Source organism: Mus pahari, chromosome 21, assembly GCF_900095145.1.
Source record: "Mus pahari chromosome 21, PAHARI_EIJ_v1.1, whole genome shotgun sequence".
Taxonomy (NCBI): Eukaryota; Metazoa; Chordata; class Mammalia; order Rodentia; family Muridae; genus Mus; species Mus pahari.
This window is the reverse complement of record NC_034610.1, coordinates 31,537,465-31,556,386: the sequence shown is the minus strand read 5'-3', so window position 1 is coordinate 31,556,386 and position 18,922 is coordinate 31,537,465. Positions and strand designations below refer to the sequence as shown.

Here is an 18,922-nt window from a genome sequence, read left to right as displayed (position 1 = left end):
GCAGGTGAGGAGGCAGATGCAGAGCAGGTGGGGAGGCAGATGCAGGGCAGGTGGGGAGGCTGGGGCAGATGCATTGCTGTTTGTTTTTATAGGAGAGAAGCTTTGCCTGAGCAGGTTAATCTTGGCTTTGTAGGCATTCGGACAGTTCCTTCAATAAACATTTACTTGGCATCTGTGCTTGCCACTGTTCTAGGTACCAGGGTGCCAGAGTGAACAAACAGATGTCTGTACTTCAGTGGACTTAGCATGTGGGGTAAGAAACAAGAAAGGAGGTCAATAAGCAAAGCACCAGTGTATGAGGTCACACACAGTTAACCAGCTGAGGAGGGAGGGTGAAGATGGACGGCATCTGTGACTGCAGGAAGCTTCCTGAGAAGATGGCGTTGGAATAGCTGATCTGTGTTGTGCTCCCCTGGCAGGGTGGGCCTGTTGCAGGACCTCAGTTTGGAGCATTTTTTTTTGTAGTAGAGAGTTATTGATCAGTATGCACCGATGATCGGGAAATGTATCCAGCCCCCTTTCACCTGGGAGGCACGGGCCCAGTGTGGCTGTGTCTTCTGCAGAGTGTCCTTACTGGGACTTTGTGACACATGGTGCATGATGGAGAGTGATCTATAAAGTGCATTTTAGTGGCGAGATAGGCAGCTGTCACCACAGGTCAGCCCTGGGCCCTGGAGATGTCATTTAAGAGTCACGAGCCTTCACTTTCTTATCTGTGAAATGAGAACACTAGCTTTTACCTTATCAGATGGCTGGGTAGAATTTCTAGAGTTTTCCTCCCCTGTCCCACTTTTGAGTAAGAAGAAAGGCAGTATAAAAACAAGTTGTGAAGTGGCAGGCGTGGTGATGTCGCCTTTAATCCCAGTGTGTGGGAGGCAGAGGCAGGCAGATTTTTGTGAATTAAGGTCAGCTTCATCTACATTGTTCATGTCAAGGCAGCCAGGGCTACATAGGAGGCTTTTATTACGATGTGAAGAAAAATGGCAGTTAAAAATTTCAAATGATCATATGTACCTGTGTACATATGTATGTGTACACACACACACAGGCGCGCGCGCGCACACACACACACATACAAACACACAAATATAAGATGTCCATAAACCTCTATGTAAAGGAAGAAGTAAATCATATTTATCTTGGCAGGGAAAGAAGTAGACAGAATGCAGGGGGCGTTGGCTAAGCAAAAGAGAGAGAAAGGGTAGGAAGGAGGGCAAGCTGGGAGGGAGGACAGCAAGGAAGGAGGACAGCAAGGAGGGAAGGAGGGAGGGCTGGGGGAGAAAGAGGCCTTATTTACAAAGTCATACAGATAACCACACTTATACATGTAAAAATTAGATAGAATGTGAGCAGCCGTGGTTTCTCTTTTGTATGTTTGTGTGTGGCGCTGAGACTAGAAAGTAGGGCTTCTTTGTGCACACGAGGCGTAGCAAGTGTACTGAGCCATACTCAAGCAAAATACGAGGAGTTTTAAAACTTTGAGGAGTATCCACCTCAAAGACTGCTTTGAAGATGATGTGTTATAGCATAAAAAGTGTAGCATGAACTCAGAATGCACTCAGTTGGGAATCTGAATATCTTGGTTTTTAGATATTTTGGGAAATAATTGTTTTTCCAGAGTCAGACTAGATGAGTTAAAGAAAAATAAGGAAATTAAAGAAATATATATGCTAGCCTCATTTTCTGAACTTAATTCTAATTTGAACAGATTTTTATAACCTTGAGTTTGATATTTGACAGTGTATATATATATATACATATATATATATATGAATATATATGAGTGTATATATATATGAATATATATGAATATGTATTTATATACATTTTTAAGGGTGATGACTGAATATATGTAAATATACTTGGGAAATGACACTTTCTGTACTTTGGAAAAGATACATCATTGACTCTTGATCAGAATTTGTTTTTTTTCTTTTTTTTTATTTAAAGAGTTATTTATTTATTTTACGTATGTGACACTGTCACTCTCTTCAGACACACCAGAAGAGGGGGCATCCAATCCCATTACAGATGGTTGTGAGCCACCATGTCGTTGCTGGGAATTGAACTCAGGACCTCTGGAAGAACAGTCAGTGCTCTTAACCACTGAGCCATCTCTCCAGCCCTAGAATTTGTTTTCTATAATAATTGAAGTCACTATTTCTTTGCTGAGGGTCAGTGTGCATGGGCATGTATGCAAGCATATGCACACACACACACACACACACACACACACTCATGAACCAGAGCAACCAGCTTGGTGAATGAGTTCAGTGTCATTTCAAGTGCCATGTGATGGCCGCTACAAGATGAACTGTTTCAGAAACTGTACCCTTTCTCGTATTTGATCTGTCCTTTTCTGGGGACATGAAGGACTGGGAGTCATCTTCCTCTTCAGTGACAGGAGCCTGTTTCACCAGAGCCTTCCTCTCAGGCCCCTGTCCACGAGAGACACATCTGCTTTTCCCCTCCTCTTTACATCTGCGTGCCGGCCTTACCTTTCTGCTTTTTCTTAGCATGTGCCCTGCATCCCTTCCTGCAGGAGTGAAGAGGGATGCCCACTGCTGCTTTTCTCCCCCTGCAGTGGTTCGGTGTGTTCTTCTGCACTTCCAAGGCTGCTTCCGCTGTTGTCAACACCGAGCACTGAGCGCAAGGGTCAGTCTTCAGGTCCAGTCTTGAGGGTTTAAGATGAGAAGAAGGAAACAAAGGCAGGAAGGGGTTGTGACCTACATTTCCCATTGGATTCACCTCTGTAATGGCATGACGACTTCACATGTAATGGTACAAGAACGAAGAGGCACTGACAGGGCCAAGTTCCTGTCTGGGAGGAAATAGAAAGGGGCAGTATTTGAGGGAGAGGGGGAGCAGTGGGGTGGAGCCAAGGGAGACACCATCACTAACTGGGAATTGCATGTCAGGTGTGTCCTCACATGTGAGCCCTGTGGTCACATTGAGCTCCCAGCAGTTTCTAGGATGTTGACTGTGCCATCTTATTTACTGGCAGGAAGGAGAGGCACAGGGTTGAGTAGGCAGGCTGTAAAGGCTGCACTATTCCTGAGGTGGCAGGCTGAGGACAAGGCAGCGGAGACCCACCTGGGGCAAGCTGCTGGTTGCTTTGGGTAGCCCTGACTGCTGATCCAGGTGACCCAGGGCTGTCATGAAGTTCTGCTTCAGTGTGTGATTCATGAGGGGGTGACTTGTTCAGGAAAGTTTTCTTCCTTTCCGTCATTACCACACCACATAATGTGAGGTCATGCCTGCAGCTGTTTCCTTTCGGGGTGGGGGAGGAATGGGTGTGGGAAGCCATCTTGCCCTTGGTAGAAAGTTGTGAGTGAGTCCTCGTACACTCTGGCCTGACAGTTTGGGGTTCTCACTTGGGCCTGTGGGTCTTCATGGCAGGAAGCCCAATTGGACTGATGAATTCCAAAGAATCAAGTTGTCAGAATCAATAGGTCATACCTCAGCCTTAACTTCAGTGGCCTCTGACTGGGTGACAGTCTCCAGGAAAGCCTGGACAGCATTGTTCATCTGTAATTTATAAAGACCATACACATAGGTTCTTAGCTATATTTGCCATCATAAGACCTTGTAAAAGGATGGTTTTCAGAGTGCTGCTTATGTACCAGCTCTCTGGTAATAGCAGATGACCTGTTATGGAAATAGATGGTTTACTTCCTGTGCATGAAAGTACAGGCAGAAGAACACATCACCAAGCTGCAGTTACTCACGATTTACAGAGTTGCTCATGTACCTTGGGTTTCCATCATGTCACCCTTGTGTGAAGATTTATTTCTAAATTTCTTAATTTTTTTTTTTTTTTTCGTCTCCCTAGACTCCTCTTTCTTGAGAGCAAGCATCAATTTTGGGAGCATCAGTAGAATAGCTGTTATTGTACCTTCTACTTTTACCTGATAAAAGGAAAACTAAAATTTTAAGGAGACAAGGAAACTGTGATTCTGAAATCATATAGGATTAAAAATCGGTAGCTGCCCTCGATGTTTATAGTTGGGGAAAACGACCTAAACATGACATTTCTACCTAAATGAAAAAACGTCATCTGATAAATTCAGAACTGATTTGTATTTTTTTCATACACCTGGAATTCTCAAGATTGGCTCAGTTCGGTGTTATACTCAGTGGTGCGGATAAACCCTAAGGAAAGCCGTTCTCTGGGCAGGGAGGCGGTTTAGCTGTTACGGGCACCTGTCTGATTCCTAGCATCTTCTTGGCTCACAGGCATCCACAGCTCTAGTTCCAAGGGATGTAGCGTCCCCTTCTCTCTAAGGGCACCAGGGACACCCGGGGCGCACAGACATCTGTGCATGTAGTGCACTCACATGTATAATAAAACAAGTAAATCTGATTTTAAAAATTAACCAAGAGAAAAAAAAAAAAAAGAAGAAACTGGCTTCTCAGATCTCCTTTTGTGCACCCTGCGGTTCATGTTGAGAGCCCCCAGTGTGGATGGTTCTAGAAGGCTACCTGTGGAAGTTTCCTGTTGGCAGTTTCGTTTTGATGCCTTCTGGAGCGGACAGTGGTGACTCCTGTAATCAACTAACCCTGCTGGCACGGGACTCAGAGTCTTTTGTTCTTTAGCTGAGAAAACAATGCTTCACATTCCATCCCTTTATTTAATGTCATCAATAGCATACCTCAAGACCACTTTTTTTGGCAGCGTCTTAATGAATGTTTTGTTAAACTTTTTCATCTTTTAAGGACTGAAGTATGTGATTTAATCTCACTAGTGCTTAAAATAAACTTTCGCAGCTGAGTTTACCCAAGGCCTTATTTGAAAGCTATTCTTATAGACAGGCCTTGAGCTAAAGGACTCCTGGCTTGTTGGCCCATAGCTGGCTGAGCCTGGGGTCATGTTGGGAACCATAGGAAGGATTTTTGTATTTGCCATTTTTCACTCTACAGACTGGCCAGTAGGTAGATTTCAAGTCTCTGGTTTTGTGTGGTGACTAGACCCAGGGCCTTGCCTTGTGCACACCAGGCAAGGACTTCAGCATTGAGGTGCATGTTCCCAGGGTCAGTGTATAGGTTTTGGTTTATAAGTAGGTGTTCACATTAGAGAATCAGTCCGACGGATCCTTGGGTGAGCTCCATCAGTTAGAAGACACCAGAGTCTTAGGAGAAGAGAAATGTCGGCTCCACTTTCACTCTGAACCCATGTCTGTCTCCACGCCTGCCAGGACTGCTCAGGCTGAGCAGTCTTGGTGTGGCAAGAGATGTCAGGAACCTTGTGATTTCTAGAAAGATCGAACCCAATTTTTCTTCTTTCTCAAAAGATTTTATTTTTATTTCTTAGCATTTTATACTCTGCTACTATATTTACAACATTTTTATCCCCCCATCTGCCCAATACAAGCCTGCCCATGTCTCCCCTACTCTGTCTCAAATTAATGTGCATATACACACACACATCCACATCCATCTATACATACACACACATACAAACATATCCATTATATACACACATCCACATTCATCTATACATATACACACACATCCATCTATCTATACACATATACACACAGCCATCTACATACATATACACACATATAAACATACACACATATACACACCCACACACATCCCACTGAACCCCTCTAGTCCGGCACATGAGTATATGCTTTCGTGACTGGCCTTCCCTGGAAGAAACAGGTCTTCTCGCTCTCCTTCAGCAGCCACTGATTGCCTGTAACTCTTCTCCTCGGGGAGTTGGGGTGGCTGACGTTTGTCCTGTCTGTGTTGTCTTGTCAGTTAGTGTGCCATAATGTACGTCTTGTTCAGACAACCATATTATTACGATTCCTGGGGGCTGTTTCCCTGTCACATCTAGAAAACATTATTTAACAGCAGGGATCCTGGTTCAGTGGCTCTTAACATCTTTCTGTCCCCTCTTTCTGGATTTTCCCCCTGAACCTCAGGTGTGTAGGTTTGTGTTGTAGATATATCAGTAGAGGCTAGGCACCTCCCTGTTGTGACCAGTTATGCTAAACCAATTTTCAAAAAGCTTTTTATTCTTACACTTATCTTTCTTTTTTTTTTATTATGTAGTTAGCCTCATAAGTTATTGTTTCTTCTTTTTCTTTAGGATTGCCTCATAGCAGAAATGGAAGATAAAGTTTTAAATGTGGTAAGTCTTTTTTCTAAAAGTTACTCTACAACTCACTTTCCAGAGGCAATAGGAATCACATCCATTACATGCACTGTGGCTACGTATGTCAAGGTGGACTTTGAAACACTGACTTTTGGGATTTGACTCTTAATTTAGATGGAAGAGTAAAGGTTGTTCAATGATACTTCTGCTTATAAAAGTTACTGTGCTTATTGGCCGTGTCTGATTTTACTATTGTTGTTTTATTAATTTTTTTTATATTTATTTTTTGTATTTTTTTTCCTTCTGGAAAATTCATCAGGGTGCAACTATGCACCAGCTGCTGAGTATGCAAATCAGGGTGAGAATGATGTACGCACTTCATTGCAGAACTGTTTCAATTAAAAAGAAAAACCTTGGCAAGAACTTTGAGGTAGGGGAGGGGCATGTCCTATGACTATGTAAAGAACATTCTGGAAGGATTCATCATCACTTCCCCCTTTTGACACAAGCGGCCTGTGCCCTTTTGATAAAAACCCTCCTCCTGTTTGGTTAAGGAATTTGGCCATGAAACTGCTATAAATATATTTTCCATAAATAGGGAAGCTAAGCAAAACTGGAGGAATGTGAGAAGGTGCACGCTGTGGATACTCCCCCTCAGAAAGCAAAGTCATGCTTCAGAATTTCCGGATGCCTGAGGTCATTTGATTTTTGGAAGGGTAGATGCTCTGATTGCAAGAATCCGGGCACTCTTCTGGTGGTCTTTGTAGGACAGCCCCCCTCCCTGTGGGCACTCTCCTGTCTCTACAGAGCCTCAGAGTCACTCCGTAAGCGTGACATCCCGGGGTCATGGAGCTCGTGGAGGGAAATCCAGGTGATCTTGCGTTCAGAGGAGTTTTTAGATAGAAAACCAAAGGAAGAGTCTGTCAGCAAAAAAGGAATAGTGCGCTCCATCGAAACCCCGAGCTCTCCTCTATGAGACTCACCTTGAAGACAGTGAGGTCAAGCCACAGGTCGAAGGAGGAGATTTTAACACCCCCCCACCCCCACCCCAGGAGACACAGAGAGGGCAAGTAAGCACAGGAAATGTGTGCTTTTGTGATTAGGGAGTCACAGACTGAAGCCAGGAGATGCTTCTACATGGTCAGTGGAGTGGCTCCAATTCAGCACTGACAGCAGCAAGTGTTGGCAATGATATGGAATATGGCCACTTGTTTCTTGGAGGGATGAAGAATTGTAGCAATTCAGAGGACAATTTGTCAGTTAGTTAAACAAAACTAAGCATATTCTAACTGTATGAGCTACCATTGCTCTGTTGGGCGCTTACCCAAAGGAGTTTTAAACTTAATATCCACAAAAATCTGCTCTGAATCACATAATGTTTATAGCAGCTTTATTCCTAATTGCCCCAAAGTGGAGGCAGACAAGCTGACTTGTTATAGGTAAATGGATAAACACATAGGGTATATCCGTAACATAGAATATTACTCGACAATAAAAAGACATGAGCTATCGAATCGTGAAAAGTTACAGAGAAAACTTGGATGTATCCTGCTAGTTGAAATAAACCAATAAGGAAAAGCTGCATGCTGTATAATTCTAGCTGGTTGATAGTCTAGAGAAAGCAAAACCATAAAGATAGTGGAAACACAAATGCTGGCCAGAAGTCCAGGGCAAGGAAGAATAAAATGGATTATTATCTTGAGCATGAGGGAGACACTGATGGCAATGGAATTACATAACTGAATGCTTTAATAAAGAATGTAAAACATTAGATGTTTGTCAAAACATTTAGAACTTGCACCACAGAAGTGAATACTACTTAAAGTTATGGATTTAGATATTGGTTCATTACCTATAGAAATATGCAACACCATATAGATATTAGTGACGGGAGAAGCGGGCACGGAGAGAGGAAGTCTGGAAACAATTTGTTGCTTGACTTCCTTCCCAAGCCCTGAAAACCTGAAGCTTATTGCAAACAATACGACAACAAAAACTGATTTGGAGTAAGTAGAATACTTGTCCCCCTTGTCAATATTTAGTGTCTAAGAAAGCATGGGGGAACCCTACATGAATAAGCTGTTAGGTGGCTGGTGACTTCTTTGCTGCCAGTGGGGTTCCTTCCTGGCTTGTGCTTAACAGTGGTCATAAAAAGCCGTGCTTTTTAGAAAGTTGAAACTGTAGCATCGTTCCCGCAGACCGTGGACACAGAGGCCCAGTGCCAGGCGTTCCTTGTGCAGGATTGTCACAGCGAGTGCTGGCCAGAGCCAGAGATTACACGTGAAGTGCATTGCTCTACAAATGAGCTTTTGATAAACCTGGTTAATGATTGAACTTCCTCAATTCCAGGTCAAGGTTTTAAATGGCATCTGTGACAAAACAATGCGCTCTACTACAGACCCTGTTATGAGCCAGTGTGCCTGCCTGGAGGAAGTCCACTTACCAAATGTTAGACCCGGGGAAGGTCTGGTAAGCATTCTCTTGGTTTCCAGTACAGTATCCCGGCATTTACTAAAGCATTAACTGTGTCTTCCTTATGTACCTCTGAATGGTGGTGTGATAAGATATGGTTTGATGGTATGTCATATATATGGTTAGGGATTTGCCACCTTAAGCTTTGTCAAGATGGTTATCTTTCAAGTATAAAAATAAATATAATTTTAAAATTGTACCCTCCTGTCTTAACAGATTTATTTTTAGACCTTAGCAATGGAAGGAAATATAAAATGTTTCCACAAAGGAGAGATAGTCTGTGGGAACAAAACATCTATTCTGGAAGTCTCCGTCAGCACTTAAGATGGGTGTGAGGAGAGGCCGATGGAAGGAAATGACTCCTAGGAAAATTTCAAAATTTTTCCTCCGTCCTCATGTGGGGTATGGAATAGCCAGCTCTCCGGATGCCTGCCGGCACCTTCTCACAGGCAGCAGGAATCCCAGGTGGTTCATTTGCAGAGCTACAGAAAGCCATGAGGCTCAGGGACCAGCTTAGAGCCTTGGAGTCAGAGAGCTTACGGTAGGCTTTCTCATAGATAAGCCTGCTGAGTGAATGACTCTGGACGTTGATGCCAGGTGGCTAGTGCTGAGAGCATAGAGCTTGCTTGTATGAGGGGTGGCTGTAGCTGCTGTTGTTGTTGCTGCTGCTGCTAGTGATGGGCATAAAGCTGGAAACAGAGTGACCGATGTATACATTGTTGCAGGGAATTTTAAGGCAGTCTCTTAAACAGGAAAGAAGAAAAAAGGTCCCTGTTAACAAGTCTAAATTCTCAGTGGTTAGTACACTGTGTAACTTGGCTTTCAGAGTAAAGGATGGATAAGAATAGTTTAAGTCTAAACCAGGAGGAATACCTGGATGCCAGTTTGCAGCCAAGGATCGAATCAGATCCAGTGCCTGAGGGGGAGGAGACGGAATTGTCCTTTCTTACCCAGGCAGTGACTGGGGGTGGGATGTGCAGTTCTGTGGGCAGAAGCACTTTTAAGTACAGATCTAAGGCCTTGGGAAGATGGTGGGGACATCGAGGGGTGTAGGTTGCAGAGCAGGTTCAGTGTAGATGTTGAGTAAAACTACCCTTTTCCCTGTGTGCTCCCCTCCATCCCCGTCTCTGTCTCCCCTCATCTCGTAATAGTGTGATAGGACCATTTATATTTGGGCTGTCGGACCATAGAGATGTTTGTCTTGTAACACGGTACTGTCCAAGTTTGCCTAAAGGTGTCTCTTAGGAAAAGCATATTCTTCCACTCTCGGGCTTTCCCTAGCACGGAGCAATGCCAGTTACTGATTCGATCTCCCAGTTGTCCTGTTTCACACACTTCATCTGCAAGCCCCTTCTGCATTACAATAGGCTCTGTAAGTCGTCCCAAGAGTACCTCTGATTCCAGATGGAACCAACTGCATTGTTTCTCTGGGAAAAAGCGACCGGCAGAGAAGAATAGCCCTTGTTTGTAGTAATGCTTGGCTCCCTGAGCAGGTCTGAGAAAATTCCTCCATCCTAGAACTGTGGCAGAGTCCTGTGTGCCCAGTACACACACATTTGTTATAACATCAAAGAGTCACCTATCTACCTATCTACCTGTCTGATCTCATCTACTGCTATTCAGTTGTTTTGTCTCTGTCTCTGTCTCTGTCTCTGTCTCTGTCTCTGTCTCTCTCTCTCCCCCTCTCTCCCTCCCCTCTCTAGATACACACACACATTCTCTCTTCCTCTCTCCCTCTTTCCCTCTCTCTTTTTCTCCCCCCCCCCCTTCCCTTCCCTCTTTGGATTGAGTCTTCTGGTGCTACGGAAGCCTACACAGTCGCACAATGTTGAGTGTTTTCAAAGTTCATGTCTTGTGGCAGCTCGCCAGGAAAGCTGGAGTAAAGAGTTTCTATGTTGGTGCTTCTCCCTAGGGCATGTACATCAAGTCAACCTACGACGGACTGCATGTGATTACTGGAACCACAGAAAATGTAAGTGTGCATCCGTGAAGCATACAGGCCCTGTGCACTTAGACACGTTTGACTGAGCTTTGGGGTTAAGTGTGTCCACGATGTGTGAGAACTGACAGTGGCCGGTTGTGTTTATCCCTTCAGCCGATTGGCTGCCGCTTCTTAACAGGCTGTTGTCGGTTTATTATTTAATTTGCCCTTTATTGCTCTGGTTCTAGTGCCATGTCAAGTTTTTGTGTCTTTGTTTTCTTTCCTTATTATTTATTTATTTGTTTATTTATTTTGCCCTCACTCTTGTGCTAATTATTCCTCTTGCACCATAGACGTGTGAACCCAAAAGTATAAAAATAATGGTCTCTCTGTTGTTGTGAGTCACTCACAGAAGAACTGGGGTTAGTGGGAATATGTACTGCGTGCAGTGAGTGTCATGTATGTTTCTGTACATGTTTGTGTGTGCACTCTCATGTGTTTGGGTGTGCATTCATGTGGAGGAGAGGCGCCCACACTGACTCTTTCCTCAGGTGCTCGCCACCCTATCCCTTAAGAGCAGATGTTTCCTTGAACACTGATTGGCTGGCCAGCAAGGCCCAGGATTTCTCCTCTTTCTGCCTCCATAGCTCTAGGGTTATAGGAGCATGCCACTGTGCCTAGCTTTTTAACCTGGGTGCTGGAGATCTGAAGTTAGGTCTCGGGTGTGCATAGCAAGCACTTTGCCCACTGAACAATCTCCCCCAACCCGGGGCTTCTTCATTATCCTCTCAAACACTGTGAGTTTGAAAAAAGCAGAGCTAGGTGATGAATTTTCTTGCAACCTCAACTATGGGTAGCTTTTGCATGAATTGGCATGAAGCATGAGCATCTGGACAACTTTCCTGTGCTTGCAGAAAAGAAGCGTGTGTCTGATCAAGGGAGGGGAAATTTGTCAGTCTCCCCCCCCCCCATCTGCTCAGAGTGGTGAAAGTGCGTGTCTAATATTAAGTTTCCCGTCAGTCCTTTTGATCAAGTGTGTCACGTGCTTTGGTGAATGCTTGTTACAAGCTCTATAGAGTTTTTTGGTAAGAAAATGACATTTGCTTGATTAAATCCTAAGTCCGTCTCATAGCTCTGATGGACAAATGAGTGGGGGACGGGTGTGTGTGTGTGTGTGTGTGTGTGTGCCTGTAAGTATTCCTTTGGAAGTAAAAGAATTTTTAAATTAATTAGTTAATTAATTAAATTATTTTGGAATGTATTTTGTGTATGCCTATACAAGTTTATATGCACCGCAAGAGTCCAGGGGCCAACAGATGCCAGAGGGAGTCAAATCCCTTGGAACTGGGTTGTGGGTAGTTATGAGCCACTTGATATGGGTGCTGGGAACCGAACCCAAGTCCACTTCGAGGCCAGTAAATGCTCGTAACCTCTGAACCATCTCTCTAGCCCTCACTAGGAATCTTTATATTATTTCACCCCGTAGGGAATAATGGTATAGGATTTTCATCTGGGCATACTTTCCAAGGAACAAACATAATCCTTTTTATAATTCATCCCCACTTCTTATTAGTGTAGTCCCCCAAATCCTGACAAGAGCAGAGTCAGGTCCTACTGCATACATTGTTTTAGGTTTGGAGGGGTTCAGAGGGATGGTGAGCATTTCAGTCTTTAGAGGATGAAGCTGTAAAATCGTGTAATTTGGTGGTTATGTTGTCCGGCTTGGCCAGACCTTGGCAGTTCCAGACTCTCCCAGGGCTTCTAGAAGCCATGTGACTCTTTGATAAATGTGTAGTGTGCTGGTGTGCTGCTGCCAGAAGGCCCAGGTTGCTCTCCTCTTCTGTCCTTTTTTGTTTAAAGATAAGAGTTGAATAGGAGACTAAACAGTGCTGCCTTTGAATAAGATAGCGTGTCTATAAACAAGGACTCCTAGGCCATCTCTTATAAAATGATGCTTGCCCCAAAATGAATCCTAGGTTCATCAAGGTTAAGATGATGGTGCTGGTGAGTTAGATATATTTATTTCCTCTGCAAATTACTACCAGAACCATAAACCTGGGTGGCAGACCTATGGTTTCTCTGTATATAGGCTGCTCTGGTGTTCTTATCCAGAACTGAATAGAAACCACCTTAGAACAGAAGTGGCTATAATCAAGTTAAAGCTTAAGAAAAGTGAAGAAAAAAAAAAAAAAAAGCTCATTTAATTCAATTTGGCAGCCCATTTAAACATTATCTATTACTTTAGTTTTCAACATGCAGTTACTGAGGGCCTGGAACGTACTAGACCCCGGGCAGAGTCATGTAGCTGAGAAATAGTTACGATCTTATTTCTCAAGGGTGTGCTCAGGGTGCTCGACAGTGATCCGTGGGTAGCTCCAGGCCAGCTCTTCAAGTGTCAATGGAGGCAATTCTGATTTCCCTTAGAGTGGATGAAGGTGAGCAGTGGTGGCCGGAGATCACACACTGCTTCTCGACTTCTGCTTGCTCCCATCCTGCATGCCACATTGACAGAAAGCCAACAGGCCCTTCTTAGCAGAGCCCTGCATGTTCTTAGAGTGACCCGGACAGTCGGGGTCAGGCAGATCATTCTGCTCTTTGTCTGACTTCTTTTTTTGAATGTAGTGACCTTATTCAAGAGCCCGAACAGCCCCCTCTGTTCCCCAGCCTCCTCCCTTAGAAGAGGTGGGAACTGGTTATACTTCAGAAGAATGGGGCCGTTGTTCCTCAGGCCACTCCACCTTTCTGAGGGCATAGCGCAACAGGCATCGCCGTTCTAAAGTCCGACTCATGGTGAAGATAGGTGAGAGCTCCTGACTTGGGGAAAATTTGTTATCGGGCTCTGTCTTTATCAGTGTTCTGCCAAATGCTCACTTGATGGGACATTTGAGAAATGCAGGCAAGAGCATCCTTCAGAAGGGAGGTCAGGTGAGGACACTAGTTTATGTGTCTTAAGATTGCGTGTCTATAAACAAGGACTCCTAGGCCATCTCTTATAAAGTGATGATTGCCCCAAATGAATGCTCAGCTCATCAAGGTTAAGATGATGGTGCTGATGAGGGTGTCCGCAGGGTCAGACCTAACTTCAGGAGTCCACACACAGGTGCAGAAAGGAACACTCATTGTTTTAAAAGCAACTGAAGAGGCTCTGTGTCGTCCTCCCTGGGTTGAGCTGGATGCTATTCTTGGGGGAGGCTTTGCCTGTTCTTATGGCAACATACAAGATGATTTTTAAAAAATACCCAACATAGTTTTTTGAGCTTTCAGCTGACGAGTCAAAGACAGCGTTTCTGCAGTTTAACGCCGCCTGCTAATTTCTTGTTTTGCCTGTCGCAGCAGCCGAGTGAGAAAAATCCAGCAAGTGTGTTTTGAGTCTGGTTGCCTGCCCTCCCTCATGTTCAAAGGTGCTATTTTGCCCCCAGATAACTGTAAACTGAGGTTTCACCCACTCATATACGTTACAAAATTAATTATAGTGACCTAGATAATGTTTAATTAGAAACCAGAGGTTTATCTTTTCTGCTTCACTGTGTGAAATGTATTAAACAGAAAGTTTTCTTTCACTTAGTGAACAAGAGTGTTCTTGGCACCATGTTTGGCTTACATTCTTTTATGAACTTTTTGTTGTTTTAAGCAATAGCTTTCGGAAAGTACTAAGCATACTTTTAAAAATGTGCATTGTATCTCGCCTGCATGTATATCTGTGTGAAGGTGCCAGTTTCTTTGGAACTGGACTTACAGACAGTTGTGGGATACCATGTGGGGCTTGAACCTAGGTCCTCTGGAAGAGCACCCAGTGCTCCTAACTACAGAAACGTCTCTCCAGCCCCACATATGATGCATATTGTGTGTATATATATGATGTGTATGTTCATGTGTATATTTACCAGTGTGATTGTGGATGTATGTGTGTGTATTCCTGTAGGTGTGTGTGTGTGTGTGTGTGTGTGTTGGTCTGTTAACTTCTTATTTTAATAGCATCATAGTGATATGTAAAACAAGATAGGAAAGATTTGTGTTTGTAAGAATTACAGTGATCCTTACAAGTTTAACTGTTTACCTACTTTTGCAAGGTAAATGCTGACGGGGAGATGTGTAAGGTTTCCCAGCTGTTTATTATTTATAGGTGAACTCATGCCCTTTATCAGCTAACTACTTCAACAGTATGCCCATACATGTCATATTTTAGACAAAGCTGGGAGTTAATGGAGAGGCTATCCACTGTAGCCAACATCATAATAGATTACACAAGATTCATACCCTAAGGCCCATGGACTACTTTAAAACATAGTTTTTATTTTATCTTGAGGAAGCTTTATTTCTGTTGCTGGTTCTTATACAGAAGAAAGCGCTAAAGGCTGAAAGAGAGGGCTAAACACCTAAGCCAGGTCTCTTTGTTTCTATGCAGTCTCCTGCAGACAGATCTCAGAAGATTCATGCTGGCGATGAGGTCATTCAAGTCAATCGGCAGACAGTGGTGAGTTCATTTATTGGGACATGATTGAAAGTTGAATGATTTCCCTTCAGAAATTTTAATTACCTTTACATTTAAAAATTTGTGTGTATGTGTGTGTACACATATGTGCACATATGTGCTAGCATAGGGTATCATATCCTAGAGCTATCATGATAGGCAATTGTGAATCACTCAACATGGGTGTTGGGAATCAGTCCCCTGCAAGAGCAGCTAATGCTCTTAATGGCTGTCCATCTCTACAACCTCTATATTAAGAAATTACAATGTGTACCCTGTATCTCCATTGTCTGAAGCAGTCAGTGCTAAGCTGAACACATTTGCATTTACCCCTTCGCTCATAACTTGAATTTCCTCGACATAAGTTCACTAGTTAGATTTTCATGGCTCACGACCACGCCTCCCTCCTCCTTTTCCCAAGGTCGGGTGGCAGTTGAAAAATCTGGTGAGAAAGTTGAGAGAGAACCCCACGGGCGTGGTGCTACTGCTGAAGAAGAGGCCCACGGGCTCCTTCAGCTTCACTCCGGCCCCACTGAAGAACCTGCGGTGGAAGCCACCGCTCGTGCAGGTAACTGTGGCCATCGGAGATCTTCCTCGAGAGTAGACTGTGGCCAAGGTCTTTAAAAGAGGGATTCAAATTTGAAGGTGATTGGTTTTTAGGAGCTGGTTCGCCAATCATTACTGTCCAGTCCTGCTTGCACGAAAACGTAAACTCCAGGTCTTTGCTGAACTGTGTGGTAGCCACTTGGCATATGTGGCTCTTTAAATAATCAAAAGGTCAGTTCATTTCCTCCATCTCACCAGCCACGTTCCAGGTGCTGCCACCGCAGATGGCACAGGCGGAAGGCTTGCCTTAAGTCTTGTCACTTAGGTAAAGCAAAGTTCTGTGGCTTTTCCTGGGGAGTGTTTGTCCCAGGTAGGGCACCCGTGGCCAACCATCCAAGTCTAGCTGACAGTCAGTTTATTGGGGCTACTTATGGGAGCATGGTGACTCAGAGGCTGCTCCGTCACTGAAAAGCCCACCTCAGCACGAGTGACAACTCACCAAAGCTGTGTCCTTAGCATCCCCGTCAAGACTGGCAGGCAGTTTCATCTGTCCTGTCAGTGTCTCTTCTCCCCAGCAACCGTTACTACCTGTGCAATGTTGGGGGAAGTCCTTGTAACTTTCAAGAGTATCCCCACCTTCGTGTGTTTTGTTTACTTTCTGACTCTTAGAAGCCCCCCTTCTCCTGTTATGGGGTGATAGCAGTTGGCACTGAGTCCAGCACACACAGCTTGAACCTGATGGCAGTGCACCCAGGGTGCCTAGCGTGCTTAGCAGCACTTGGCCAAGGGTCAGGGGGTGGGCAGCAGCTGCACACTGTTGCTTAGGCACAACTCAAAATCGCCAGCCCATGATGGTGTATACAAGGCAAACCAACTGTCTTGTGTGAGTTTCATTAGTTAGCCTCTGGAAGCATCACCTGCCTTTACTTTCTTAGCTGAGTCTACGGGGCCCAGAGGCACCTCCCAACCCTCAGCAAACCCATTAGCCACTTTTTTTTTCTCCTTAATAACACTTTAAACCTTTGGTTTTTGTTTTTGGAAAAGGTCCGTAAGCCAAATGTGGTGTGCCCTTAACATCTTAGCAGGTGTGTCCCTGTGAATTCATGGCTAGCTTGGTCTACAAAGTGAGTTCCAGGCTAGCCAGGGCTACAAAGTGAGCTCTTGTCTCTAAAAGTTCCTTAAATCTTAGACCACAGTTCATTTATAGAGCTGCCTGTGATTTTTATTTTGCATCTTCAGGTGAAAGGTGCAGGACATTCAAGCTGTGTGTATGAGCGCTTTGTAACACACAGTGCTGCAGCTGTATCCACAGGTGTAGAGACAGCAGCATCCACAGGTGTCGAGGCATCTGTATCTGCAGGTATAGAGGCAGCAGTATCCGCAGGTATAGAGGCAGCAGTATCTGCAGGTATAGAGGCAGCAGTATCCGCAGGTGTAGAGGCAGCTGTATCCACAGGTGTAGAGGCAGCAGTATCCGCAGGTATAGAGGCAGCAGTATCTGCAGGTGTAGAGGCAGCTGTATCCACAGGTGTAGATACTAGAGTGGAAGTCAGCAGCACCAAAGAGAGACTGGAGCATGTGGGACACGTGACTAAGTCACTTAGGTTTTAAAATGAAAGAGAGTCAGCCCAGCAATTAAGAGTACTGACTGCTCTTCCAGAGGACTCAGGCTCCATCCCCAGCTCCCACACAGAAGCTCACGCCTTCTGTAATTCCAGTTCAGGAGATCTGACACTTTTTTCTGGCCTCCACAGTCACTGCACACATATAGTGTGCTGACACACATTCAGAAAAACAGTCATATGCATAAAATCAAACGTGAAAAGAATGAGTTGACACGTAAACTACATACAAATGCAGCATTTTTAAGATCTGCATGTATTGTTGTTAACACATGCACGGGCCGCACACCTATGTGGTGAAAATATTTTAATCTCATCTCTCAGCAGTTTTATTTTTTCTGTATTTTAATTTTTTTGTTTGTTTTACTTATTTACATTCCAAATGTCAACCCCCTCCCTGGTCCCCCCACCAAGAATTCTTCACCCCATTGCCCCTCCCCTTTGCCTCTGAGAGAATGCTCACCCACCCAGCTTACCCACACCCCTCTCACCTCCCCTCCCCTGCATCCCCCTTTCCTGGGGCATCAAGTCTCTACGGAATGAGGCACATCCTCTCCCACTGAGGCCAGACAAGGCAGTCCTCTGCTGTGTGTGGACCAGGGACCACGGACCAGCCCATGGATGCTATTTAGTTGGTAGCTTAGTCTCTAAGGAGTTTCCAGGGGTCTAGTTGATATTGTTGTTCTTCCTGTGGGGTTGCCATCCCCTTCAGTTCCTTCAAACCTTCCCCTAACTCTTTCATAGGGGTCCCTGACCTCCATCCGATGCTTGGCTGTGAGTGTCTGCATCTGTTTTATGCAACTCAGCATTTTTCAAGTATATATATATATATCATTCTGAGACCAGACAGTAGAGAGCCGTGAGAGAGAGTGTGGTAGGGACTGTGTAGGTGAGGTCCTTCTTGTTGATGAAGTCTGACACCTTCAGCTGGGAGGTGGGTAGCATCTGCAGGTGAGAACAGGTCTCTTTAAACCCACGAGCCCCCACAGCACAGGTGTATGGCCGGCAGGTGGAAGTTGTCTTTGGTCAGTTCTCAGAGGCAAAGTTGTGATTTCATCCAAGTGAGCTATAAAGGCAGATGCTACAAGGGAAGGGAGAAAGCACACGAAGAAAGGACAGGCCTACCTGTGGCCGCTCTACAGGATAGAGGGTCCTGTGGAATCAGGTAGCTGCAGGCTGACTGGCCCGCTTAGGAGACGTAGCCATGTTTGCTTAGGGCTGTTCTCTACAGAAGGGATGGCTCTGGGCAGAAGATTGGGATCTCAGTATGGGGGTCCCAGGTTACCTTCACGGTCACCTCAAGCTCTCTGGAGCCAAAGATGGTAGGTAAAGTTGAGCTATGTAATAGCAGAGATAGAATACCAGGCTAGAGGCCATGGACTTCACCCTCAGGTGGCAGGTCGACACCTAGTTTTATATTCGTATCTGTGTTACGTTGCTAGGGTTGCCATAACAAAGATCTATAGGTGGAGTGGTTGGGGTTCAAGGTCAAGGAATCTGTAGGGTTGGGCCCTGCTGAGGCCTGACTCTCTGGCTTGGAAATGGCCGCCTTTTCTCTCTCTTGTCTTCCCATGGTTCTCCCTCAGTCTTTATGTTACACAGACGAGGTTGGCTCCTAATGTCCTCATTTCGACTTTATCATGGCACACAGATACAGTTGCATTCATAGGTACCAGGGCAGGGGTCACTGGACCGTGACACAGGAATTCTGAGGGGGCAGCGTCCAGCTTATGACTACGTAGACCCAAGAGGCACCGTGTAGGAGGTAGCTGTGCAGGTGTAGA

At 44.8% G+C, this 18,922-nt stretch overlaps 1 protein-coding gene across 2 annotated transcripts in view; it reads left to right on the top strand.

Annotated features, from left to right (window-relative positions):
- Cnksr3 (CNKSR family member 3) overlaps positions 1-18,922 on the top strand; it is a 93,412-nt gene that overhangs the window by 62,447 nt on the left and 12,043 nt on the right. For both annotated transcript variants that reach the window (XM_029532791.1, XM_021220887.2), the window contains exons 5-9: positions 6,101-6,142; positions 8,456-8,575; positions 10,491-10,550; positions 14,905-14,973; positions 15,392-15,538. In XM_029532791.1, the coding sequence (XP_029388651.1) occupies positions 6,101-6,142; positions 8,456-8,575; positions 10,491-10,550; positions 14,905-14,973; positions 15,392-15,538 (438 nt within the window). The remainder of the gene's footprint in view (positions 1-6,100; positions 6,143-8,455; positions 8,576-10,490; positions 10,551-14,904; positions 14,974-15,391; positions 15,539-18,922) is intronic.